Source organism: Fistularia commersonii, chromosome 5 (genome assembly GCF_037954325.1).
Source record: "Fistularia commersonii isolate RoL2024-O1a breed Wild chromosome 5, RoL_Fcom_v1.0, whole genome shotgun sequence".
NCBI lineage: Eukaryota > Metazoa > Chordata > Actinopteri > Syngnathiformes > Fistulariidae > Fistularia > Fistularia commersonii.
The window spans coordinates 3,737,501-3,763,037 of NC_141288.1; the positions used below are offsets into that span (position 1 = coordinate 3,737,501).

A 25,537-nucleotide genomic window follows, 5' to 3' on the forward strand; every position below is an offset into this window, starting at 1 on the left:
AGGAGGAGGTGGCGTGCGGTGCAATGTATACACGGGAGGTGCCGGTCTCACTCCTGATGGTCACGTGGTCAGCTCTGGTGGAGAAAGGGGGTGGGGGTGGGGGGGCGGACACACCCCTTACTTCGTAGATGCACGTGTGATACCTTCAAGAGATGGAGGACGACTTCATGAGAAAATGCAGATGAATAAGAAATAAAAAAAAAGGAGAGGGATGGGAGATGATGCTGCAGCTTCTGGTTGCACCTCCACCCAGGATGATCATCCGCGGGGGGGGAAAACTCCACCGAGCGGTTCGCCGACCACCCAGGCTCTCCGTTCCCTCGGGTCCATGTACCTTCTGTCCTGTTTGCCTTCCCCCAGCTCTGTGTTCTCCCCGCTCAAACCTGTGTTCCCTAAATCTTCTTCCCCACCAGCCTAAGCGTCTCCACGTCCACATCTTCTCTCAGTCTCTATGTCCTTGCAGTACTTCATGTTCCATCAGTCTTCTGAGCCATGTTCCCTAAACCCCTAAATATCTTCCATTCTTTTGTTCATTTGTTTCCTGTTTCTTATGTTCCCTCAGTTTTGTGGACTCTAAACCACATATTCCCTCAGACCTATACTCCCCGAGTCTAAAGTTCCCTTATTTTGTGGTCCCTCAGATCTATTTTCCCGCAGTCCTACGTTGCCCAAATCCCAAGATTTCCTAGTCTTCAAATCCTTGTTCCCATGTTGTCTATTATTCCCTCAAACCTATGTTCCCTAATCCTAGTGCACTGTCCAAACTTGTGTTCCCTCAATCCAATATTCCTGCAGTGCCTTGTTCCTTCAGCCTTTTGTTCCCTCAGACCTACGTATTCTGAAGCTGGTGTCCTCTCAGTCCAGTATTCCTGTAGTCCTACGTTCCCTGAATCCCAAGATTTCTTAGTCTTCTATTCTTTGTCCACATGTTGTCTCTTGTTCCCTCCAAACTATAGTCCCTAATTCTGGTATTGTCCTAACTTGTGTTCCCTCAATCCAATATTCCTGCAGTGCCATGTTACCTCCGCCTTGTGTTCCCTCATTCTTGCATGTTCTCACGCTGGTGTTCCCTCAGTCCAATAGTCCTGCAGTCCTACGTTCCCTAAGTCTCAAGATTTCTTAGTCTTCCATTTTTGTCCCCATGTTGTCCCTTGTTCCCTCAAAACCATGTTCCCAAATTCTAGTACATTGTCCAAACTTTTGTTCCCTCTATCCCATATTCCTGCAGTGCAGTGTTCCCTCAACCTTGTTTTCTCACATTTTTGAGTATTCTCAAGCTGTTGTTCCTTCAGTCCAGTATTCCTGCAGCCCTACGTTCCCAGTGCCCAACATTTCTCAGTCGTTTTTTCTTTCTTCCCATGTTGTCCCTTGTTTGTCCCTTGTTCCCTCAAAACCATGTTCCCTAATTCTTGTGTATTGCCCAAACTTGTGTTTCCTCCCATATTCCTGCAGTGCCACCTTCCTTATGCCTTGTGTTGCCTCATTCTATCGTACTCTCAAGATGGTGTTCTGTTAGCCCAGTACTCCTGCAGTTTTATGTTCCCTAAATCCCAATTTCTAAGTCTTCTATTATTTGTTCACATGCGCCCTAATTTCTGGTGTATCGTCCAAACTGGTGTTCCCTCAGTCCAATATTCCTGTAGATCTACGTTCCCTCACTCTCTTGTTCCTGCTGTTCCAATTTCTTGCAGTCCTGTGTTTTCTGAGTCCCGTGTTCCCCGAGCCTCCCCGTTTGCTCGTTCCTTTGTTCCCCCGCGGCCCCGTGCGTGGAAGCTGCTGGAAACTCGGAACAAAAAGGCTCCGCCGGAAGAAACGAGCAATTAATCGAATGAAAAAGTGAGTTCCAGCCGAGCAGCTCATCCATTACGGGGCGGGAGCCGACCGGCAGGTTTCAGCGATCGGGGCTGCGGAGCAAATACTCTCAAGGAACGCGCTGAAACCCGGAACGTCCACCAGCGCAGGAGATCAGGATTAGCGATGTCATTGAAGATGGCGGCGCCGTGGTTCGGCCGTTAGCGCTTCCACCTCACAGTAAGAAGGTCCCTGGTTGGATTTCCACAGGGGGCTTTTCCTTAGCGGAGCTTCCATGTTCTATGTGGGGTTTGTGGGGTTCCTTGGTTTCTTTCCAAAGTTCAAAGTTCATGCAGGAGGCTAATGGAGAACCTAAGTTGGCCAGACATTTGAATAGTTGAATTTCTTTGTGCGGACCTTTTGTCCAGGGTGAAGCCCTCCTCTCGCCCGATGAATCACTAAATTGATAAATGAATGAAGGTAATGGAGCTTTTGGAAACAAATCGAAATGGAAGAATGGCCTGAAACCAATCAAAAGCATACTTATAAAGTTGGCGTGTCGTTTCCTGAAAAGATACAGAGAACGTTATGGCAAACACCATCAATTACGAATTTCATGTTAAAATCAGGTCAATTTTGTAAAAACAATCTTCCTTGTATATCAATAAAACCTCTATTTTACCGCTCTATTTTTTTTTATGATTGGAATGCATACATATATGTATATGCATTGGATATTAATCTTAGCTGAAGGCATGAAGGGAGATGCCTCCATCTAGTCCGGGTTTATCGGTGACTGCAGAGCGTCCGAGGAGGAACTCCTATTGAATTCTTGGGAAGAACCGCATAAAAAAAAAAAAAAGAAATCGTGACCGTCCCCAACCCTCGCCCGACCCCCCGCCTCCACGTGGGAGGCGTTTCCTGATAATCCGCCGGAGCTTTGCCCCCGTCGTCCTTGGACCTGGTCGCCATGGTGACGGCCACCTCTGGGGCGATGTTATCACCCGTGGCTGTTTGTAATATTTAGTCAGGACTGTCTGTGTGTGTGTGGTGGTGGTGGTGGTGGTGGTGGTGGTGGTGGTGGGGGGGGTCATTGTCTGGACTCCATTGAAAAGTGTTCGTCTTCTTGAGGGCGGGATTTATCACACCTCCGCCGCTGCCCATTTGATCTGTCCGTACCTAATAAATTGGCAGTTTCGCTGGCTTTTATCGCCGCGGCATGAAAGATGGATGGAGGGTATCGGCCCTAACGAGCAACTCCTGGGGCTGCTTAAGGAATTATTCATCCGTCTGTCTACCCACTGGACCCAAAGACTCCCTGACCCGGTTTGGGAAGCATCCCAGGACGGAGGCGTCCTCATGGGGGTGAGGGTGGGGTACCAGCTGACCTTCAAAATAAAATAGTGGAATCTGTGAAAAGTTTGAAGCGGGTTGACAAAACCAAAAACGAATGACCTGAAAAGGATAAATGAAAGAAATCAAACCATTAAGAAATCGCCTGAAATGATTCAAAAATGCTTGGAATTCTGTCAAAAAGTGCCACAGCTTCTGTGTTGAAGAAATGACCCGAGAAGCCAATAAGATGAGTTGAAAATAAGCAGAAAAGAATTGGAGAACCAGCTGACTTACGAAATCGGAGTTGGAACCCATCGGTGGACGGAGGAAGGTTCTCGATTTTTGTGAAAACACAAGCTGCAGCTTTTCAGCGTTTTAAAAGCAGGATCGGAGGACCTTAAAGATGACCCTCCACTGGGTTCCCAAGACAACCTCTGTGAGGTAGAGTCCGGCGGTTGAAAGAAGAACCACCAAGAACTCCACCTATGTGGTTCCAGGGTCCAAAAGCAAGTGTTCCGGCAAATGAGGGCGACGCCGTTGAAACAAGATCACATGACGTTGGCCATCTGGAGGCCCCTTCACACGACTCAATGTCACCATGGAAACGATGCAGAGGATGAGTCTCTTCCACCATTTCTGAACCATGTGACGACCGCCATGTCACTGACTGCACTTGTAGTTTGCCCAACACCGCATCCATTTTTTTAAAATACGCCAGAAAGTATAGAGGCCAGCTGATGACGGAAGGGAAGGCTCAGCGAACTGGTGAAACAGGAAATGAAATTCCATCTGGTTGGGTCGTGTGTATGCGCTGACTCGGGAAGTCGACTCGAGAAACACATTCCTCACATTGGGATTTTTGGTAGAATAGCTCACTGGAATTGCAGGTTTGGGGGTAGAGGCTCGGGACTCGAGGGAAAAGACTTGGGACTTGAGTCTCACTGACGAGATTTCATAGACTTTGGAGTTGGATATAGGAACTTTGGACTTTACTGTAAAGATGTCAGAAGCGAGTGCAAAGACCCTTAACTTCAGTCGAAAGACTCGGGACTCGGGGGAAAAGACTCGGGCTCAAGGGCAAGGACTCTGGACTTGAATCTAAAGACGGGACCAATGGGTAGTCTCTAGAGTCAAGGGTAAGGACTTCGAACTTGAATATAAACGATGAACTTATAGGGAAAGACTTGGGACTCGAGGGTAAGGACTTTGGACTTGAATCTAAAGACTGTACATATGGGTAGAGACTCGGGACTCGGGTGCAAAGACCCTTGACTTCAGTAGAAAGAAAGACTTGGAACTTGATAACTTGGAACTCGAGTCCAAAGACTCAAAACTCAAGGGCATGGACTTTGGACTTGAATCTAAAGACTGGACTTATGGGTTGACTCTAGACTCAGGGGTAAGGACTCCGAACTTGAATATGAAAACTCTGGACATGTGGGTAAAGACTTGGAACTGGAGTGTAAAGACTCGGGACTTGAACATAAACACTCTGGACTTCTCGGTAAGACTTGGAACTCAAGTGTGATGACTGGTAACTAGAATATAAACACTCTGGACTTCCATGTGAAGACTGTGGACTTGAAGTTAGGACTCAGGACTTGAATATAAAGAATCTGGACTCATGGGTAAAGACTCGGGGCCCGACGATAAGGACTCGATGGATGATGCTCCGCCCCGCCAGTGGCTCAGACTGCAGCGTTCAGTCTCTTGATCTTTATCCTTTTAGGTTTCCTCCCATTCAAACAGTCCCGACTTGTCACTCAAATGCAAAGAAAAAGGGAAGCTCTGAACCTGGGGGGGGGGGGGGGGGGTGGCGAGCTCCGTCCTGCCGCCAAGACAAAACCAGCTCAGCGATCTTTCAGACGGAATCAGATAAAGATTCCCCCAGTCGTCGCCCCCGCCTGCCGCCGCCCATCAAAGAAGCCAGCTGCTGGGATTTTTTTTTCTCAACACCACGTTCGTAAACGGCGCTCTGCCGACATCAAAAGAAAGCGTTTAGTAATTCCCCCCCTTCCCACCAGCCCCGTCGCTGATGCCACAGAGTCTTCCTCCTGATTCGTCATCCATCTGCGATCAGCCCATCTAATTCACCGCCTGGATTAAGAAATGGAAGGACGTTGGGACTGATCAGCTGATCGGAGATTAACATTAACTTAAAAAAAACTGGATTCCAGGGAATCTGACAGTGTCCTCATTCATTCATTCAGCAAATATAACCCCCCAACTTTGCACAGAGGGTCCCCAAATTTAAGCTGTCAATCAAACAGAGACATCCAACTATTCATCCTCTCATTTACATCTATGGAGAATATATTCTTCAATGATACTAACTGGTTTTGGACTGAAGATGGGGAGAATCGATGTATGGAGAACATTTCCAAATGTTGACAGGAGCCGTCAATCCGTTTACATTTCCCACCTTCTGTTTCCCTTCACTGTCCATCTTTATGCTAAGCTAAGCTATCCTGCTGCTAACAGACACCGGAGCGCAAAGGAATCCAAACGTTTCGAAAAAAAAAAACAAGACGCCTCAGAAATTTGATTGCTTTCCAGCTAAACATGGCGTGAAGCATTGCCGCCGTTGCCATGGCGACAGGCCAGCCCGCCTCCCCCACCCCCACCCCAACAGAGACTTAACACCAATTTGGAGGAGAGATTAAATGTTTGAACGTCGAGGTGCTGCAAACCATCTGAGACGTGCCGTCACAGCTGATGGCCAATCACAACCCGGCGTTTCGACCCGCCGCGGCGGGTGCACGCCGCTTTTATATGGCGGCGTTACCGACAAACACACTTTCCGCTCCAACACCTGTGTGTCTGCCAGGTGGGAGAAGTAAAGATGAAACTTTTCCATTTGCATTTTACACGCGTATGATCTGATATAGGAACCCCGCACGGGGAAAATGATCGATTAATTTTTCAGGAATAAGATTACCTCGTCTGAAATGTAAATATTAGGGTTCTCTCCTGACGAGGTCGGCGTCAGGGCGCCCTGGGAGGCGAGACATCGCAGAATCCTCTCGCGAGGATTGGGGGAAAACACAGGACGTGCGCGCGTCGATGCGGCAGATCCGCGCTCTCGTCTTCACCTTCCTCATCACATGGTTCACACAGTGTGTGGTTGCCAAGACAACAGGTAGTGGAGTGGATAGGGTCCCTGAAGGGTGTAGTGTGTGTGTGTGTGTGTGTGTGTGTGCGTGCGCAGTAGGGGCGGGGTTATTGTGTTTGTGTGCTCACTCGCCTGTCTCCCTGCTGCTGCGGGAGGATGCAGCTCTGGAAGGAAGGAGCAACGAAGCGAGGAGGCAGGCATCACCATGCTGACTTTGCCTGCTGTTTGTGTGTGTGTGTGTGTGTGTTACTGTGTGTTTGTTGAGCTAATGTTAATGCAGGCAGAGGTTGTCGTCCAAGGTGACCCTCGGAGGAAGACGCAGCTTCTTCATCAGTGATTAGAAGGGATTAACGATGCAGAGGGAGGCGGGTTTCCCAGGTTTTCACACAGATTAGATACTGTCCAGAATCCAGTAGTGCGTGTGTGTGTGTGTGTGTGTGTGTGTGTTTGAAATTTTAAGTGAAGGAAAAGCAGAGGCTGTCCAGCAAACAGAGCTGGGTCACACTGGGAAATGGGGTATTAGAATACAGAAAGCACATCCATCTATCCAGCCTATCAAAGAGCTGGAACATCACATGCCAGATGCACAACTGACTGAGGAGACTGTAAAAAAAAAGGAACAATTTCAATTCACCGATTATTTTTAGACCACTCCTCGGTATTCTTTATCATGTTTTTGCTGACGTGCACACAGTTCTCTATGATTTTCATGTCATTTCTCGCCGACGTTGCTGGTTTTCCCCAGTGTTTCTTGCAGCTTTTCTCATTTTCAGTTTGATTTCTGTGTTCTTGAAGAACATGTGCGGCGTTTTTCTTTAAGCTTGAAGAATTTAGGTTGCAATCTGTGCATGGAGGTTAAAATGGGAGCGGCAGTGTGATGATGTAATCTTCCTCTCTGAAGCCAAAATGAGGCTCTAATGCCATTCATAAAAACACAATGTTCCACAGATAGTAAAACAGCAGAAGTGTGTATTTACAATACGTGTGTGTGTGTGTGTGTGTATAGATGTGCGGGCCCAGCTCGTGGAGCAGCAGCGATGCCTGGAGCAGCAGACGGAGATGCGGGTCCAGCTTCTCCAGGACCTGCAGGACTTCTTCAGGAAAAAGGCTGAGATCGAGACAGAATATTCCAGAAACCTGGAGAAGCTGGCGGAGAGATTCATGGCCAAGACGCGCAGCACCAAAGACCATCAGCAATACAAGTAGGAGGGGTTGCACCATAAGTTTGAAAAAGTTAAGATGTGTTAACTCTTATGAGATGAAAATCTAAATATAAGTGGAAAATAAAAGGTTGCAATGGAAAAAATTGAGTAGTGTTAAGTAGCATCTTTTGAGGTTACATATAGTAAAGATTTACAAATAACCCCCCCCAAAAAAATTTGGCATTAATTACCATCATATCATCTGCAAAGTATTTGCTATCCCATCAAAATAACTATAATAAATAAATAGTGTTTTTGAAATATTTTAAATGTATTCTGATTTGACCATTATTATGAATTTAGCTTCTTTTACGAATTGCATGCCAAAACATCGGAGCGGGGTATTTTCCGATCGCGCGAAGGTGTGATAATTTTTTCTGTTTTTGCAGGAAGGACCAGAACCTGCTGTCTCCGGTGAACTGCTGGTACCTGCTGCTCAACCAGGTGTGTCACGTTCAGTTGCACGGGACCCGCGTTTGTAAAAAAAAAAAAAATGTAGTAAAGCTTATCCTGCTCTCTGTCTCCTCTGTTCAGGTGAGGAGGGAGAGCAAGGATCACGCCACGCTGAGCGACCTCTACCTGAACAACGTCATCACCCGCCTCACCCACATCAGCGAGGACTCAGCCCGCCTGCTGAAGAGGGTGAGCCTCCGGCGCCGTCTCGGTCATGTTGATCCGCAGCAGTAGATCAGTTGCTCCACATTTATCACCGTTTTTCAGTGTATTCCAATGGGCGCAAGCAGAACAAAACACTGCTACTCGTAGTTTTCGATCCGTTTTGAGTGAAGCCGCTTAAAGTAAATTGAAAATGCAGCACAATTTGCAAAAACAAAAAAAGCAGGATTCCTTTCAATGATAATGAAGAATAGGTAACTGGTCGTGAAACTCCGGAAAACGTGAAAATGCACAAGCAATTACCTGAAGAGTAGAAGAAAAAAATGTACTTCATTTACAAGATTTACATGATAATGAAATTAAAAAGAAAAACAGCAAAAAAATCACAGTTCAAAGGATGAAACACATTATTGAGGAAAAAAATGCCATGCAATTACCATTTTAAATCAATAAATAAATGAGAGAGAGAGAGAGAGTGAGAAGGTGTTGAACAGATTAATTGATTCTCTGCTTTGCATTAAAGGGGAAAATTAAAAAGTTGCATTTTATGGTGGATTTCAACATCTGAAGACAAACTGAAATTTTTGTCTTTGCTCTTTTTTCATTCATTATATTACTAGCCAAACTTAATACAATGAGGACGAAACCAGAGAATTATTTCATTTAAACACTGATGAGAAAAAATTCACTTATTAATCCGTTTAATTCTTAAGCTGCATTCAAAGACCGGATTGGAAGTCGGGAGATTCTGGAAAGCCCTGCTGTCACATTGTTATTTCCACATGTATTTTTTTTCTGCTGCATTAATAAAACAATATGATCCAAAATGATCCGGTTACAGTGTGACATTTATCCAGTCCTGCTGCACTCGTCTCTTCTCCCTTTCATTCATAATTGAGTTCCAATCGCTTCGAGAAAAAAAAAGAAAAGAAAAGCACTCGCCTGCCGGGTGACATTCATGACTCTGCTCAATTTATGCGACCTTGAACACAGCAGAAGCGCTGATGCAGCACAGCGCGGGCAGCGAAGGCTCCCCGGCATATTTTCACGCCTGCAAAAGACTAAATTAGCCAATTTTTTCACAGTTAAAGCGGGGAAATGTTCGGACGGAGCCCTTGTTGTTTCCCCTCTTCTTGGCTTTGACTCGGTTCCAGTCGTTGGTAATGGATTGTGAAGTCAAGCATCCTTTGGCTTCACTAGGGAGGAGAAGCCGGAGCAAAAAGAAAATCCAATCAGACCTGCCATTTTGTTTTTCCGTATGTGATTTTTGTACAAAAATAATCATCACTACGTGAAAGCTGTTGCTGAACTGAGGAAGGGTGTTTCTTCGCAGCTTATGGGTTATTCTAAGAATATTCTGACCGCCATTTGTTTAAGATGGGATATTTGTCTTAGGATGACTTAGTGGTCAAAACATTGTTTGTTTTTTTGTCTGTGCTATTACAGCCAATTGCCTTAGGTAGCTGAACAGGATTAGTTGCTAGTGTTAGCATTACCTACGGCTTCTTTTTTTTGAGGCACAGAAACACAGAGAGAGGGAGAGGGAGTATGAATACATATACAGGTATGTATATGCATACATGTGCACAAACATAACTTTTTAAAGATAAAATATCACAAAGTGCTAATGTAGCTTATGACTACTAGCCCGCTAACCCAGGGCTAGCAGCTAGCGATAGCATTGACTTAATGTCGCAATTTTATCAAGATGTTGGACTCTTAGCTGACATTTGACTATTCTCTATATTCTCTATATTTTTTACAGCAACTGGGTAGTTGAATGTTTTCTAGTGGTACATTATGAAGAGCACAATGAAAAAGAAACTTGCAGCGCAACCCTGCACACTAGCAGCTGCTAGCCAACCGCTCACCGCTTGCTAGCTACCCGCTAGCTACCCGCCAGCTAACCGCTGGCTAATCGCTAACCGCTGGCTAACCGCTAAAGTAGCCTGTTTCCTCCACTCCGTTGTGTTTTGTTCTTCTGTCTTTCGGCTGAGGATCATTAGTTTCGTCCTGACGCTAAGAAAAGTGTTAATGAAATAAAAACAAACCAGGAATTTGCAGTAGCCACTTATGCACGCTTGTTATCCGTCACCATCTGTGTTAGGTGCTAGCATTAGCATTTCTCCTGTTTTGTGATAGGTGACGCAGCTATTATTTCCTCTTCACGTTACATTGGAGAGAGCAGGACGTTAAGAAAAAGGATTTTATAGCGACTTTTTCCCAAACCAAAATGCAAGTACGCATTTCCAATCCTTTTAATACCTGTGATAAAGAATGATAAACAAATATGACATTTATCGATGACCTTGCCCCTTTTTAATTATTTTCTTCATTCTTTGTGTCTCTCAGCTGCCCGAAGACTGCTGTGGTGAATTATTAGCTTAACTAAAATGAATATGAAATTTAAAAAAAAAAGTTGAAATTGCACAGCTAGGATATAAATTCTAAATTGACTTGCTCTAAAATGTCCTCACAGTGAGTGTCCCAGGGCTTCTGAAGACATTTCTATATATAATGACATCCCAAAATCCAAGTCCTAAAAAACTCAGCGCATGAAGAAAGCATTTCCATATTTTATTCAATGTCTGTTTTCATACACTCAATGTGAAAGGAGAGTGTGTTTACTGTGGGGAGAGAGATTTAGAGAGAGAACGAGCGAGAGAGGCAGGGGCAGGATTATTAAAAATTAAATTTAATGTATTTTCGCTGGGCCACTTTTAGCACCGTGACGTTTCTTTCATCAATATGAAGGAGCAGAAACTACAAAACTGGCAGGGAAATGCAATTCAGTAAATGTGCACTTTTCTTTGTGTGCAATCACTTAGGTACGTCTGATGGAAGTGGAAGAGTTGATTTTAATGAAAAGCAAAGTCGGTATTCCCCTGAGCTGGTGGGCTGCCTTGGAGTTTAGCAAATTAAACACACACACACACACACACACACACACACGTTGCGTTACGCCTCTAAGTTTAGCTCAGCGCCTTCATTATTAATCCGTCCTCGGGCTCCTCTTTTATTCATGCTAACTAAAGTGCAGCGGCTGTCGGCAGCTAAAAGAACGCCGTCACATCCTCAAAACTCCCAGGAACGCCGGGATGACACAGGCGGGCCGAGCGGCCATGACGACCCCACAGCCCCCCCCTAGCTGCTCCCCCCCCCCCGTGGCCATGGCGACCGGCTCAGCTGATCAGTGTTCAGCCGGCGCCATGGGAACAGGATCCCTCCACCCTGGGAATCCACGGTCAGTTAGCATAATGTAATATTAACACGGGTCCCAAACGGGCCGGCTAGTTAATGCATGAGACAGAAATCCAGCCTGAGTGCGGCGGCGTGTTTCATTTATGGATCCAGTTTGTGGTCAAATCCGCTCATCCGGGCCCCTCTGCGGTTTTTCCTCCACGCACTTTTGCATGTGTTTAACCTGGTGTTTTGGCCTCTCTCCCCCAACAGAGCAAGGAGATCATCTTCCAGCTTCAGGAGGATCTCATGAAGCTCCTCAATGAGCTTTACACCGTAAGTGTTTGATAACATTCAAAAAGCGCAGGTGAAGAAGAACAGAGGACCTCGGAGGGGTTGCAGGGCATTTAGAACAAATCTGATCAAATCTACTATTTAACACATTTTCATCGCAAATGGAAATCCTCTATCTTTTGCTAAACATTTGGCATATTTTTTAATTTTTTATTGCAGATTTTAAAAAAAAATGTTTTTTTTTTGATAACTTTCTCCTTCAATGCAGTTCATTTTCTGGTTCTGCTTCGGATGGTTTCATAACAGTTCTGTGTAAGTGTGTATTCCACATACACACACACTTAACGCCACCCCTGTAAGTTACATAAAGTGTAAAAAGGGGAGAAACCGACCAAACGTCAGAACACATTAGTCTCAGATCTTGAATTCGGGTTCCCCTCCTGAAAGTGTGTTTCCTCTGTGACTTCACTGCCTTGATGTCCCATCCGTTGAGTTTAAACCTCCAGGAATTCTAAAAGAAAAAAAAAGCTCTTCCCACCTGAACAGCTATGCTTTACAACGCTGTCGCCCCAGGTGATGAAGACGTACCATATGTACCACGTGGAGACGCTCAGCGCTGAGACAAAGCTGCGGGAGGCGGAGCGGCAGGAGGGCCGCGCCAAGGGCGTGTCCGGGACGGGCGGCGGGGTGGAGCCTGTCTTCGGCCTGCGGATAGAAGAGCGCCACCAGAGACGCAACGCCGCCCGCAAGATGGAGAAGATGAGGGAGAAGGTACTAACTACCGCTTTCTGATGCCACAGAGTATCTTCCCGTCTTTCCGTTTCTGTCAGCAAGTAAAACTCATGAGGAGTTAGGATTTGTTCATAAAATAATTCAGCCGATCTCACCTTCAACTATCGACAATATTAATTATTGAATCATTATGTCTGCGCAGTGGTGCAGTGCTGAGAGCTTGCTTGTGTGTCTCTGTTTGACTTTTGAGTGAGAGAGTGAACGGTTGATCATTTCTATCTGACAAGTGAACGAGAGAGTGAATTTTTTGATTGGATTTTCTCCATCGACCCCTCAGGGTAGAAGCGATAAATTAATTTAAATGTATGTTTTAATTCATTCTTACTCTTTCTCATTTGTATCGCACTTTGATAGAGAGTGCTCTGTAAAACTATTTATTATTATTATTAAAAATTCTAATTTTTTTCATTAATTCACAGGCTGTTTTTATGTCGTTTCTTAGCGATGAGTTTGGAAATGACTGATTTTTAGGTTTGCTGCAAAGGTCAGGCGGATAACTTAGTTTTGTTCTAGATTTTCAGGACCTTTTTAAAAAATATATTTTGCTAATAGAGAAAGTGTGGAGATAACAGTCTGAAACAGTTGAGAGAGGGGAAAAAAAAATCTGCTAATTTCCAAAAAAACAAAACAAAATGATAATCAGATCAAACAAAATTTCCAGACAGATCCTTTTTAGCAGACACAGAGCAGCTGTAACGTCACGCCGCGGGGCCTCGTGTGTTTTTTAATCTCGGCCTGCTGCGACCGCACACACCCGGACCATTGTGTGTTACGTCACTGCAACATCGGCCCCATGAATATTTGATTCTTCCTCTGCACTCGGAACAAGAACGGACGTCGCATCAACTTTATTTCCACCTGGTTTTACTGCAGTGGTCCACTCTTAACGAAATAATTCCAGAGGGCATTTGCGCCACAGTGGAAGTTAGTAGGTTGTTGTTATTTTATTTTTTATTTTTTACATCTCCAGTTGTGTTTTTTCTCCCCCAGAGGAAGGCAAAGTACTCCGAGAACAAGCTGAAGACGCTCAAAGCCAGGAACGAGTACCTGCTGACCCTGGAGGCCACCAACGCCTCCGTCTTTAAATACTACATCCACGACCTGCCCGACATCATCGACGTGAGTCACACTGCGGGTTTTCTCACATATTTCCTGATGCGTAAAGCAGGAGGAAAACATTTTTTGGGAAGCGTGACGCATAGGTATGTGACACTAGAATAGGGGTGGGCATTTATTTTGGCTGGTGGGCCACATTTCTTATTTAATTTTTACGCACGGTCCAACTAGGTATCATGGGATAAGAACAAAATGTAAATTGCAATTTCAAAAGTTAAATTTTTTGGCATTTTATTTCAACTTTAAAATCATTAATGATCATATGAATGTATCGACGTTATATTGTATGTGATCGTCCATATGAAATTAAACAAAAGGAAAAAATAAGGAGTTTCTCAATTCAATAATGATTGAAAATGCTTTTTAAAATATTGAAAGAAAATGGTTCGGAGGGCCGTATAAAAAAAGCAGAACGGGCCGTGAAATGCCTGGGTCTGCACAACAAGGGCTCAGGAAAACAATGCCTGAAAAATTAGTACTCATGTCTGCACACAAATGTGTAGCACATTTTTCCAATGTAGAATAAATCTCGATTTCAAAATTCTTCTGAACCACTATTTTTAGCCGTGTGAGCTTTGTCTCTTAACACCATGTGACCTCCCTCTTCAGTGCTGTGACCTAGGGTACCACTCCAGTCTGAGCCGGGCTCTGAGGACCTACCTATCTGCCGAACTGAGCCTTGAAGCCTCCAGGAGGGCTGGTCTGGAGGTCCTCGAAGGGGCCGTGGAGGGCCTGGACCCGGCCAGAGACCGCCAGCGGCTGTTGGGCCTCTACCCCACCGCCTTCTGCCCCCCGCAGCGCTTCAGTTTCCAGGCCCACATGGGCGACGCAGTCAGTGTATCCACAGAACACACACACACACACACACAAACACACACAGTGGGGGATTTCTGCTTCTAAAGGTCAAAGTCTTTGCGGATAAAGCCAGCACATGTCCTTGTCGGTGATCGTCCTGCTTTGTGTCGCCCCCCTCCCCCGGTCAGGTGACCCAGATCGCCTCCCAGCCGCAGGTCCAGGCAGAGCTCACCCTTCGCCTGACACAACTGCAGACCCGCCTGGCGTCTCTGAAGATTGAGAACGAAGAGGTGAGAAGTTCAGACTCTGTGTTTGACTGTTAATCATCATGCAGGGAGGTTTTTTTTAAACCCACTGGCCATGTTCTGACCGTCCAATGAACAACTAGAACTGTAACGTCCAATTAAAAAAACAGTCCACAAAGAAACCCCAGTGTGGTTCAGTCCAGTGTTCGCCCGCAGTCCAAACTTGTCTGTGAAGGATAACAAGAAGTCGAGTAACAAGGAAGAAATTTGCAACTCATAATTCTATTGTCTCCGTCCAGCCGTGGAACATTATTTAAAAATGTTTTTGACATCTTGAAAAAAATGCAATTTAATGTTAATCCCCTCCCCCAGGTGAAGAAAACGTGGGGGGCGACTCTGACAACCCTGCAGGACATGACGGTGCTGGATGACTACGACGTGTCGCAGAGCTTCACCCACAGTCCCTCCTCCGAGTCGGTCAAGTCCAGCGTGTCGGATGGTTACCTGAACAAGCCCAGCCTGGCCAAGAAGCGTGCCAACCAGCAGGAGACCGAGCTCTTCTACTTCACGGTGAGACGCCGGTCGACGCCGACGCCACGGCGCCCAGAGAGACTCGTGGCCTAACTTTGAATTTTCTTCATTTTTGCCTTTTTATAGAAATTCCGCGAGTATCTGGAGGGCAGTAACCTCATTTCTAAACTCCAAGCCAAACATGATATCCTAAAGAAAGCTTTAGCAGAAGGTAAGTCAACAAAGTCTTGTTTTTCTGTGTCGGCAGTGACAGTTCTGTCCTTCAAAACATACCTGAGAAATATTAGGGAAAAATCGTACAAATTCTGGAGACACTACCGTCATTTTGTGACTATTGAACACACCTCAATATAAGCCGCCGCGGCTAAAAATAAAGAAGTAAATGTATTTGTACATGTGTAGGTCGCACTTGGCCGCAGGTGTCCACGTTGTAACATGAGATATTTACACAGAAACATTTTTAACTTTTAAATAAATACATAACAGTAACATCTACAAATACATACTTGAATTTTTTTTTCCCAAACAGTGCCTGTAATACGGCTGATGAAAAAGATGAATAATAAATAACACAAGGAAAGTCCAGCCATTTTCTATCCTCGCTTTGTCCTACTCCAGCTGACCGCTATCTTGGTCTTCCTCCTGCGCTCTAAAACCATTAAAGTCGTCTTCTTCCGTGTCGGAATCGAACCGCCTCAGAATTTCACGGTAATTTAATTGGTCCGATGTGACGAGGGTAAATGATTTGGCGGCATGAAGCTCGTTAGCCCCAAAAAAATCCATAAATTAGCCGCATCATTGTTTAAGCCGCAGTGTTCAAAGTGAAGTGGTTGCTTTTTCAATTCAACTCGGTTCGGTTCGGGTGTCCATCTCAGATCGTATCCGGGACTTGGGATTTTTTTGTAATACCTGCTCTGGTGACGTTTACGAGTGAGCCGATACTTAAACGTGTTGTCAACAGACCGACGGCTACTGACCGGCCAGAGAATGTTGACACTTGGTGAGGTGCTCCGCACAAAAATCAAACCCAACAATCAAAATTATTCCTTTAATATTTATATTGCATGAATATAGGCCAATCATCAGGGCGGGTAAGTGCGTACAACGTTTGTACCTATGTGTGTATTTGAATATTATCGCAAAGCCCGTCGTAACTCCCAGTATGTCGTTAAGTGAGGACCACCTGTGATGTTTGGAGCCCTACATGTTAGCATGGCTACTAGCATGGCTGCCGTTCTCTAAAAGCCACAGGCTCAGCAGGAAGTCCACATCGCCTCCGCTATGTTTAGGGTCTGATATATCATGACATCATAGCATTTTGGCGCTGCCATGCTTGTTGACCCAGCCCGAGTCACGCTACAACTGAGAAGTGGAAAAGCATAGTCTCCGTGTTTTTTCCAGGTTCTTCGTCTTCCTCCCGCAGTCCAAAAACAGTCAGTATGACCCATCGATGACCTGTCCAGCTTAAACCCCACCTCTCGCCCCAGAGACCCCAGTATTCACAGTATTTAATCTGAATTCAACGATTACACTTTGTATCAGCCAATTACAATAATTTTGCACTATGATAAATTAAAATTAAGTTTCCTTGGCGAGCCATTCACCGCAAATAATGCATAGCTTGTGTATCACCTGTTGCAATGAACCCGTGAAACAGGTATTCCCTCGGTGAGAACGTAATGACCTTCTCCTTCACCTGCTGGTTCCATTCCATCGCTCAACAGGACAGGAATCACCTGGAGCGCACCACCTGGGTCTGCTCCAAAATAATTGGCCACCCCCTCAGACCTCTCTCCCGCTTCCATAACACTCAAATATTAAAAACCGCCAAAAAGATCCTCGCGGATCGGTCCCACGTCTTACAGCCGGCCTTCGAGTGGCTCCCCTCTGGTGGCAGACTCTGCTGCCCCGCCTGCAAAACCCAGAGGAGAAGGGCAACCTTCGTCCCCAGAGCCGTCCAACTCCTCGATTCCCAGCAATCCTCCAAAACCCTCATTTCCATACCAGCCCCCCCGCCGAGTGTAATTCTACTCATGATATATTTATTATAGAAAAACAGAGAGCTTACTTACAATTTGCACAAGTCTCTATGGTAATTTATATTTATTCTTTTTTTTTTTAAATTTAACTATGTGATGCTGACACCCCAACTGCGAAAATAATTGACAAATAAAGTTTTTTTTTCTGATCTAGATAGGAATCTTGATATTGTCTTTTAAATGCAGCTTTTTTTTTTTTAGCTGGCCGTCTGCGACGCTTCTGCGGTTTCATCGTTTGCTTGTTTCCTACTGAAAAAGCTCTCCGCAATTTTTGTTTCTGGCTCATTTTTTTTCAAGGGCCAGCTTGTGGTCGCTGATGTGTGAAATGGTGCGACAGAGTTAAGCGTGACAATAAGGCGAAGGCGGAAACAGTGTTTTTTTTTTTTTTTGTTTTTTTTTTTTCAAAATAAAATCAGAAAGGTCGAATGAAAAAGCTATAATTTGTACCAAGAAAGATTTTCTTTGCGGACCGGGGTTGGGGACCGCTGGTTTACAAGATAGAAAAGAAAATGACGGAATGAATAGAATATCACAAGCTCTTTGTTTTCATTCTCTCTCCATCGAATATTTTGTTCCACCTCCGGTGATCTGATCGGCGTCTCTCGCTTGTTTTCTTCTTGCAGGGTATAAAGCGGAGCTGCTCACCACCAGGTAAGGTGTTATTTCTCTTTTTCTTCCTGTCATGAATAAGTGTCACTTTCCTCCCCTCCCTTGCAAAGCTCTGCTCGATGAAACTTGAGATGCCTCTAACTGTCTTTTACTTCCTGCGTGTTCCAGCCGTGGGCGGAAGAACTCCCATAGCAAGCACCAGGTACTGTGGTCAAGATCTCTGGCCTGAATTCTGAATCCATATTCAATCTTTGTCAGTTTCACCCATTTTATAAGAATGATGATGATGATAGAAGTCATGTAAAATTCCCTGGTGTATCCGACTCAGATCCATGGACATTTCAATATATGATGTCTGTTTCTGTTGTCATGGATACGGATGTGGACGTGCATATTGATGTATACATTGCCGAGGGTATATGCAAATCTGTGGGAGGAGTAGTTCTGCTGCGGGCATAATATAATTATAAGTGTGGACCCTTGTTGATCGAGCAGGTAGAAGCAACTCGGTGAACATCTCCGTGACCCGGCCGAGAACACCACGCCATCACCGGGCTGATTCATAGGTTATAATTTATAGGTTTTAATCCGAATGTGGGATGAGCTTTCTGAAGAATGAGAAGAGGATAAGGTTATAGCCGCGAATCCGTCTGGACTCAAAGATCCGAATTGATGTCCGATCAATAAGCGAGGTCACGATCGGTCTGCCGATAATCACCCACCTCTGTTGTGTTTACAGGACTCAACCAAAGCCATACCTTTGCTTGTGGAGAGCTGCATTCGCTACATCAACCTGCACGGTGAGTGGACTCGCTGGCCGTTTCTACATTTATTCATTAACTCTATATTTGATAGGACAGTAAGCACACATTCACGAGTACAGCGATATCGATGTCTGGTCTGGCAAGTAAAAATATGTGTGCTATGACAAAATGCTTCATGAACATAAAAAATAAATACATTTTCTTGATATGAACTGAACAAAACAAAGAGCAACTGACTGTAAGGTAGGGGGGAAAAAGAAATGTCAATGAACAAAATATTAATTATTTCATAATTTATAATGAAATGAAATTAGGTATGAAATTTACTCTAACCATAGCAAGATATATCCTTAGCATTAGCAAGAAATGCTTATTTTTTTGAATGTTTTTTGAGACCACTGATTTGGAGCAGAGCGCAGGAAGATTTGATTTTATCCAAAATTACCCCCAAAAAATACAATTTAAAAATACCCAGAGTTTAGAGATGACTGGATGTGGAGGGTTTTTTTTTGTTGTTTTTTTTTTTTCACGACCCCTGAATTTGTTGGCCGTCTGAGCTAGAGATCGAACTTCTCTCCACAGGAAAATAAATGATTCATGCGGCCGTTTGTGGCGTTTAAGAGAGGAAACACTTGTCCAATGTCCAAAGAGTCCAATGCAGTTTTTACTTCCCGTCTCTGGAGGCTTGTAACAGACTATCTGTATTTTATTGCTTTTCAGTGGTTTGTTTCCCCTCTTCCATTTGCTTGTTGCGTTTTTTTTAAACCATTTCCTGGCGCTGGTGGTCACAGACACCCGATGCTTGTTGAGTACAAGGGATATGGATTCAGGGAGGGTCTTCGTTCAGGTCCACCAAGGGACTCGCTAAGACAAAAAAGCAGCGGTTCAAAAACAGTCATCAGGTTGACTGAAGACTCAAAAGGATGTGGCTTGGACAGTGAACAACAAGATTTCCCAACAAGAAGCAGGAGCTGGATGAGCGAGAACCTCAAAATGACCATGTTTTTGTCGGGCTTCAAAAAGCAGCACAGAAACAAGAGTCGATTTCCTGCCAAATTAGGCTTTCTCTTTTTCCCCATTAAAAATAATAACTGAAATAACTGATTAAAAAATTAAACCTGGACAAGTTTTTCCGATTACTCCAGCGTATAATTCCAATTATGCTATTTTTTGCCATTTTTCACACCTGAAATCAGTCGAATTATTTGTTGATTTCATTTTATTTTATTTTAGTTTCTCATTATCCAGAAAAGCAATTTTCTCTTCAACTAGTGTATTAAAAATGCTAAATAACAAGAATTGTGAAACATATATGAAAATAAACAAGGAAATTGAAAAATACTGGCCATGAACTGAAGGAGAGAAATAAAAATGTGAGGGGAAAAAGAATAATCAATGCCAATAATCTAAAATAGAACAGACGTAGTGATGAATATGTAAATAAGTAAATAAAAACACACATTGATACAGAATGATGGACCCAAATAAAAAAAAAAAAAAAAAAGAACAAATGATAATGGATTTTCTGCGGCGGCTCGGCCTCGGAGAGGAGACGGATTTATGTGAGAAAACAAAGAGCCGCTCACCTACACTTGACTAAGCATTAATCGATGAGAAGAGCATTCGTCGGCCAAGTTTTGATCGGCCCGCCGGGCGCAGGGGCAAAAATCAAACCCTGCCAGATCCCCGGTCACACAGCCAAGGAGCCCCAAAAAACATCCTTTGACATGAGGCTCAACTGAAACGGACAGCTTCTCCTTTCAGCAGCCTTGGAGATATAACATAAAATAACATTTTATAATATTACATAACAGAATTGAATTCCATGCATCAGTGAGGCCAGAAATTAAACGCCATCCCAAAAACAGTCGGTAGCCCCACTGAAGACTGTAAGTGAACCTGTGATTGACAGGTGACCTGTCCAGGTTGAACCCTCGCAATGAATGTGCAAGACACATGTTAAATGGATGAATGAATGAAATTTTACCACGGGTTAGTTTTTTAATGTTATGTAAATCGAATTTAATAGAACAGAATGTGCTTTTCCTTCAGTTACAGCCGTAGCATACAAAAAAAACAAAAAAAAATCAGAAAAAATAAAAACTCTAAAAGTGCTAATCTCGTTCAATTCTTTTTTTTCTATTATTTCAGCTTTATTTTCATTAATCATACCGTGTTTCCATCCAGGTCTCCAGCATCAAGGAATATTCCGGGTGTCAGGGTCGCAGGTGGAGGTCAACGACATCAAGAACTCCTTCGAGAGGGGTGAGAGGTCAAGCGGCGGCCGTCTTGGGGGCGGGATGAGCGATCGGTGGGGGGGGAGGGAAGGCCGGTACGAGGATGACCCCGTCTGCCCGTCCGCCTCTCCTGCAGGAAACGACCCCCTGATCGACGAGGAGAGCAACCATGACATCAACTCCGTGGCCGGAGTGTTGAAGCTCTACTTCAGGGGCTTGGAGAACCCCCTCTTCCCCAAGGACAGATTCAATGACCTCATCTCCTGCGTCCGTGAGTCTCCCCCTTTTTTTTTTTTTTTTTCTTCCGCCGGCGACATCGCTACGCACATCTAGCGCCCGTTCTGGCCCTCACCGGGGTGATCTAACTCAGTCTGGTGCCATGGCGACCCGACCCCGGAAAGGCGTGAATTAATGCGTGAATTCATAATTGCTTTATTGCTAATTAATCATGTCTCTATCTGTGTCATTTTCCCATTTTCCTGCAAAGAATTTCAATTAAGTCTCGTGAAATAACATCAAACTCATTAGCCCGTAATGAGGGACGTGGACGAAGACGATGATGACGAAGATGATTCGTCTATAAGTACTTCTGATGTTGGATCAGTCACGGCGTGCCCATCGAAACAGACTAAAAGGGCCTGTAGCCTGAAATGAGGGAAATTCACATTTGTTCGTTTTCCCGCAGGGATCGAAAACCTGTACGAGCGAGCGCAGTGCATCCACAAGATCCTGCTGGGCGTCCCCAGGGCAACGCTGGTGGTGATGCGTTACCTCTTCGCCTTCCTCAACCAGTGAGTAATGGCAGTGGTGTGGACTGAACAAACGTCCATATTATTATTATTATTATTGTTATTTATATCAGCATTTAAGGTCTGAAACCTGCCAAAGACACCTCACATTAATTTTAATATACATCACAAAGACGATTGGGGAAAAAATGTACTGCCTATTAAATCTTTGAACATACTCACAAAATACATTTGAAAAAAATATACTGTATATAATGTAATCTATTGCCTCTATATTATAGTTATACCTTTTGTGTATTCCATCATTTGATAATATCCACATCTACAGATCCAACATAGATATGAAAAAAACTGCAAAGTATGAAATGACACCATCTTTTATTTTTAGGGATATATCCGTATTCCTAAGACTTCAGGGATTTACCCTCATTTTTAGTCATATTTTTGGTCTTTGCTATTTAAATTCATCTTCTTCATCATCCTAGGTATTTTCATGCTGATTTCCTTTAATATAATTATTTCAGTCCTTTATGTCATTTCTTTTCTGTATGGATATTTTATCCATATTTTATCATCCATATTTTATAAATTGAATCCTTGGATTTGAAATGTAAATTTGTGAATATTTACACACCCTCCTTCCTGCAGCCTCTCCAAGTACAGCGACGAAAACATGATGGACGCCGGCAACCTGGCCATCGTCTTCGGCCCCACCCTGCTGCCCACGCCGGACACGCTGGACCAGGTGGCCTGTCAGGCTCACGTCAACGAGGTGGTCAAGACGGTCATCCTGCACCATGACAACATCTTCCCAGACACCAAGGAGTTGCCAGGACCCGTCTACGAGACGTGCATGACAGGGGATCAGTACTGGTGAGGGGACGGGGCTTTTTTTCTTTCCATTTCATTTTACTACTTTCTAATTCTTTCAGATATTTACTAAATCTTTTTTTTTTTCAGTCGTCAAAATTTCACAAATCATCCTGTTTTGTTTTTTGACTTTCATTTCTGAATTTTCTTGTTTTTTTTTTTGTTTTTTTCCTGTCTTAAAATATATGAACCCTTCTATTTTTCACACTTATTTTCCCGCCTGACTCCATCTTCGCTTAGTGCTGCTTGAGAGGGCACATTTCAGTTTGCTCAAACTTCCTCCCGGCTCTCAAGTCCCGTCTTAACACAGAATCTTGCAGAGAATATTGAAACGTTAACGGCTGCCACGTTGGTGCGGCACTTCCGCTGAGGAAGGTCCCTGGCTGGATTCCCTTTCTGGTGTGGACTCCACGTTCTCTCCTTGTCTTGCTCTGTGTTCTCAAAAACATGCGGCATCGCTGATGAACGGATGAACTGTCATTAGAAAGTCAGTTACGTCACAAGGGTAAATACCCAGCTGAAGTCGCATCAGGGCCATTTTGTACGAGAAGTACTCTCGCTGTCGTAGCATCGTCCGCAGATGGAACTTGTGTGCTTTGGCTTCTGGTGGAAATACATCTCCAGATCCACTTCGCTTTCTGGCTCCACCTGTTTCCTTCCTCTTAGTATCCTTCTCTCAACGCCGCGTTGGCGCCTCCGCCCTCGCCTCCGTCTGTGCTGCGTGCCTTCTTCTTTGTTTCCACATGGAATGAACCTGACCGTCTCCCCCCTCTGTCCCCCCTCCCCACCGCAGCGAGAGCCCGTTCAGCGAGCCCGGCGCGCTGGAGGAGACCGAGCCCGACGCCGGCACCGAAACCCAGACCAGCGACGAGGGTACGCCCGCGACCCCTGACCTTTCACGCCGTCGCCCAGCAGGGGGGGGGGGCTCTCTCCTCCCGCCTGCACGGCGCCTCCCCCGTCCCTTTTTTTTCCGTCTCCATGGCTGCTGTTGCTAGGGAAACAGCAGCCATGGAGACGTCTCCCACCACCACCACATGCCTCCCTCCTCCACTCCCCTTCATCTCCCCCCCTGCGTGTGAATTAATAGAAACGATGTGATTGACAGGTTCAGGTCCGGCACTGTTCTAACGTATCTCCTTCGCCTCCGGCAGAGGGCGAGGCGGTGGAGGCGGTGGCCAGGTTCGACTACGTGGGTCGCTCGGGCCGAGAGCTCTCCTTCAAGAAGGGAGCGTCGCTGCAGCTCTACCAGCGGGCGTCACATGACTGGTGGGAGGGACGTCACAACGGCAGCCACGGCCTGGTGCCTCATCAGTACATCGTGGTGAAGGACAGGCGAGTGGGAACCTTTGACGGCGTCCGGCAACGAGCATCGCCTCGGACCGCTGCCATGAAAAAATGTGATATTTTACACGTCAGCGCCACTGACATAACGTCCATATAGGAGGACGCAGGGGTGTCATGTAAATACACCAAGCAGACTCCTTATTTTGAAATGACGTCTTGAAGATAGCACATATCAATCCCCGCTGTAATTCAAGGGTCTGCGACCTTTACCACTCAAATTTAGACCTGTTTCCCAACAGTAAAGAAAAAACTGGGGCCACACAACCCTTTTATATTTTAAAATGAATTAACAGGGCATATAACGTTATTTTTTTTGCCTGTATGCTATGTATAAACAAAATATGTGTTGCATTTTAATCAATGAACTACTGCAAAGAAAAAAAAAATCATTTCTGCATGCAAAAAAATATTTTGAATTCTGAAAAAAAGGACATTGGCTTGAAGGTTAATTTCAAGCAAAATACTCAATGTCTATTGAGTCCTTGTATTTAACTGAGCTGAAATTATCCACTAGCAGCAAACCAAAAAAACTGCCGCATTCAGTCGCTTGTTAAGAGCGACAAAAATATTTCAACACATTTTATTTCTAATGTTACAAGATCACCATAATCTTCAAATTTAAATGACATCTTAAAGATGAAATAAATGAAATACATTTTAATTAAATATTTAATACTTTTAAATACTTGATAGTTTTCAAAAGCCACAGGGAGGCCAACCCCTGCTATCATTCATCCAAAGAGATGGAAAAAATGGAAAGACCATACGGTGGATAAAAGTGTTACTCTTTCTGTGTGGACATTATTCTTTTTAACACTCAAGAAGTATTTTCAAATGGTGAGCAGATTAGCAATACTTGTCAGAACCGCTACGTCAGCTCCGCTAGCCCCCCTGCCTGACTGACCCCGCCGTCTGTGTCGTCAGGAGCGACGCCATGTCCGACACGCTCAGCCAAAAGGCCGACAGCGACGGCGGCGGCAGCACCGACGAGAAGAGGTCGACCAGGGAGCTGTGCTCGCCCACCGACATCCGGCCCCCGGAGACCTACAACAGGTAGGTCACGCGACGCCGTTCTCGCACTCAGCACCTCACCTCTCTTTCTTCCCGGTGTCAGACGGCTGCTGTCAAAAAAAAAAAAATGCAGGCGTAAAAGCGGGAGCGACTCCCAGCAACAACAGACCAGGACGACTGGAACGAAATATGGCAAAATCCAGATCCTTCAATGTTTTGTCTTGTCAAACGGTAGTTAATGGTGATTAGAGGGGATTCTATCTATCTATCTATCTATCTATCTATCTATCTATCTATCTATCTATCTATCTATCTATTGTTCGCTGTACAGTGCTTTTGACCTTGACATGACCTTAAACTCCAAACCGATGCTAAATGGTGAACTTCCTGCTACTCTGGGCCGTCCTCCCTCCTCCCTGTCCCAAAGTAATGATTGACACGGCCCCCGTGAGTCTGACCCCGCCTCCTTCCTCCCTGCCGACAGTCACCGCAGGAAACGGACCGACGGCCTTTTCCGCCGCCCCCTCGGCCGCTCCAACGACACGCACTGCCACGGGAACGGGGGCGTGATGGAGCGGAGCTCGCCGCCGGTCACCGGTCATTTCAGTCCCCGGGAGCTGCTGCTGGGGCGGGGCCAAGGCCTGACGCCGCCCCTCGACAGCCCTGAGCGCCGACGGCGGTCGGCCGCCGCCATGACGATGACAGTGAGCCGCCACGACTCGCTAAGGAGGCCGGAGGACACCCCAATCCGACGCTCCAGCAGCGGACAGCATGGCTTCGGCGACTCGCATCGGTCCAGAGCGCTGGACCCTGACACGCTGGCACAGGTACACACACACACACACACACATAGAGCTGATACAGGCAGATAACCTGTCCAGTGGAATTTTGTGTAGATGGTCCTCA

General features: G+C 45.1%; 1 protein-coding gene across 1 annotated transcript in view; it reads left to right on the plus strand.

Moving 5' to 3' along the window:
* Positions 1 to 25,537, plus strand: part of LOC147233887 (SLIT-ROBO Rho GTPase-activating protein 1-like) — a 30,111-nt gene that overhangs the window by 1,648 nt on the left and 2,926 nt on the right. Inside the window, exons 2-22 of the mRNA XM_086146518.1 lie at positions 7,245 to 7,440; positions 7,830 to 7,884; positions 7,975 to 8,082; positions 11,509 to 11,571; positions 12,103 to 12,300; positions 13,312 to 13,440; positions 14,047 to 14,268; positions 14,421 to 14,522; positions 14,850 to 15,047; positions 15,135 to 15,219; positions 17,671 to 17,698; positions 17,825 to 17,858; positions 18,396 to 18,456; positions 20,608 to 20,685; positions 20,794 to 20,928; positions 21,343 to 21,448; positions 22,055 to 22,279; positions 23,070 to 23,149; positions 23,428 to 23,608; positions 24,545 to 24,673; positions 25,116 to 25,458. Coding sequence (XP_086002644.1) covers positions 7,245 to 7,440; positions 7,830 to 7,884; positions 7,975 to 8,082; positions 11,509 to 11,571; positions 12,103 to 12,300; positions 13,312 to 13,440; positions 14,047 to 14,268; positions 14,421 to 14,522; positions 14,850 to 15,047; positions 15,135 to 15,219; positions 17,671 to 17,698; positions 17,825 to 17,858; positions 18,396 to 18,456; positions 20,608 to 20,685; positions 20,794 to 20,928; positions 21,343 to 21,448; positions 22,055 to 22,279; positions 23,070 to 23,149; positions 23,428 to 23,608; positions 24,545 to 24,673; positions 25,116 to 25,458 — 2,756 coding nt within the window. The remainder of the gene's footprint in view (positions 1 to 7,244; positions 7,441 to 7,829; positions 7,885 to 7,974; positions 8,083 to 11,508; positions 11,572 to 12,102; positions 12,301 to 13,311; positions 13,441 to 14,046; positions 14,269 to 14,420; positions 14,523 to 14,849; positions 15,048 to 15,134; positions 15,220 to 17,670; positions 17,699 to 17,824; positions 17,859 to 18,395; positions 18,457 to 20,607; positions 20,686 to 20,793; positions 20,929 to 21,342; positions 21,449 to 22,054; positions 22,280 to 23,069; positions 23,150 to 23,427; positions 23,609 to 24,544; positions 24,674 to 25,115; positions 25,459 to 25,537) is intronic.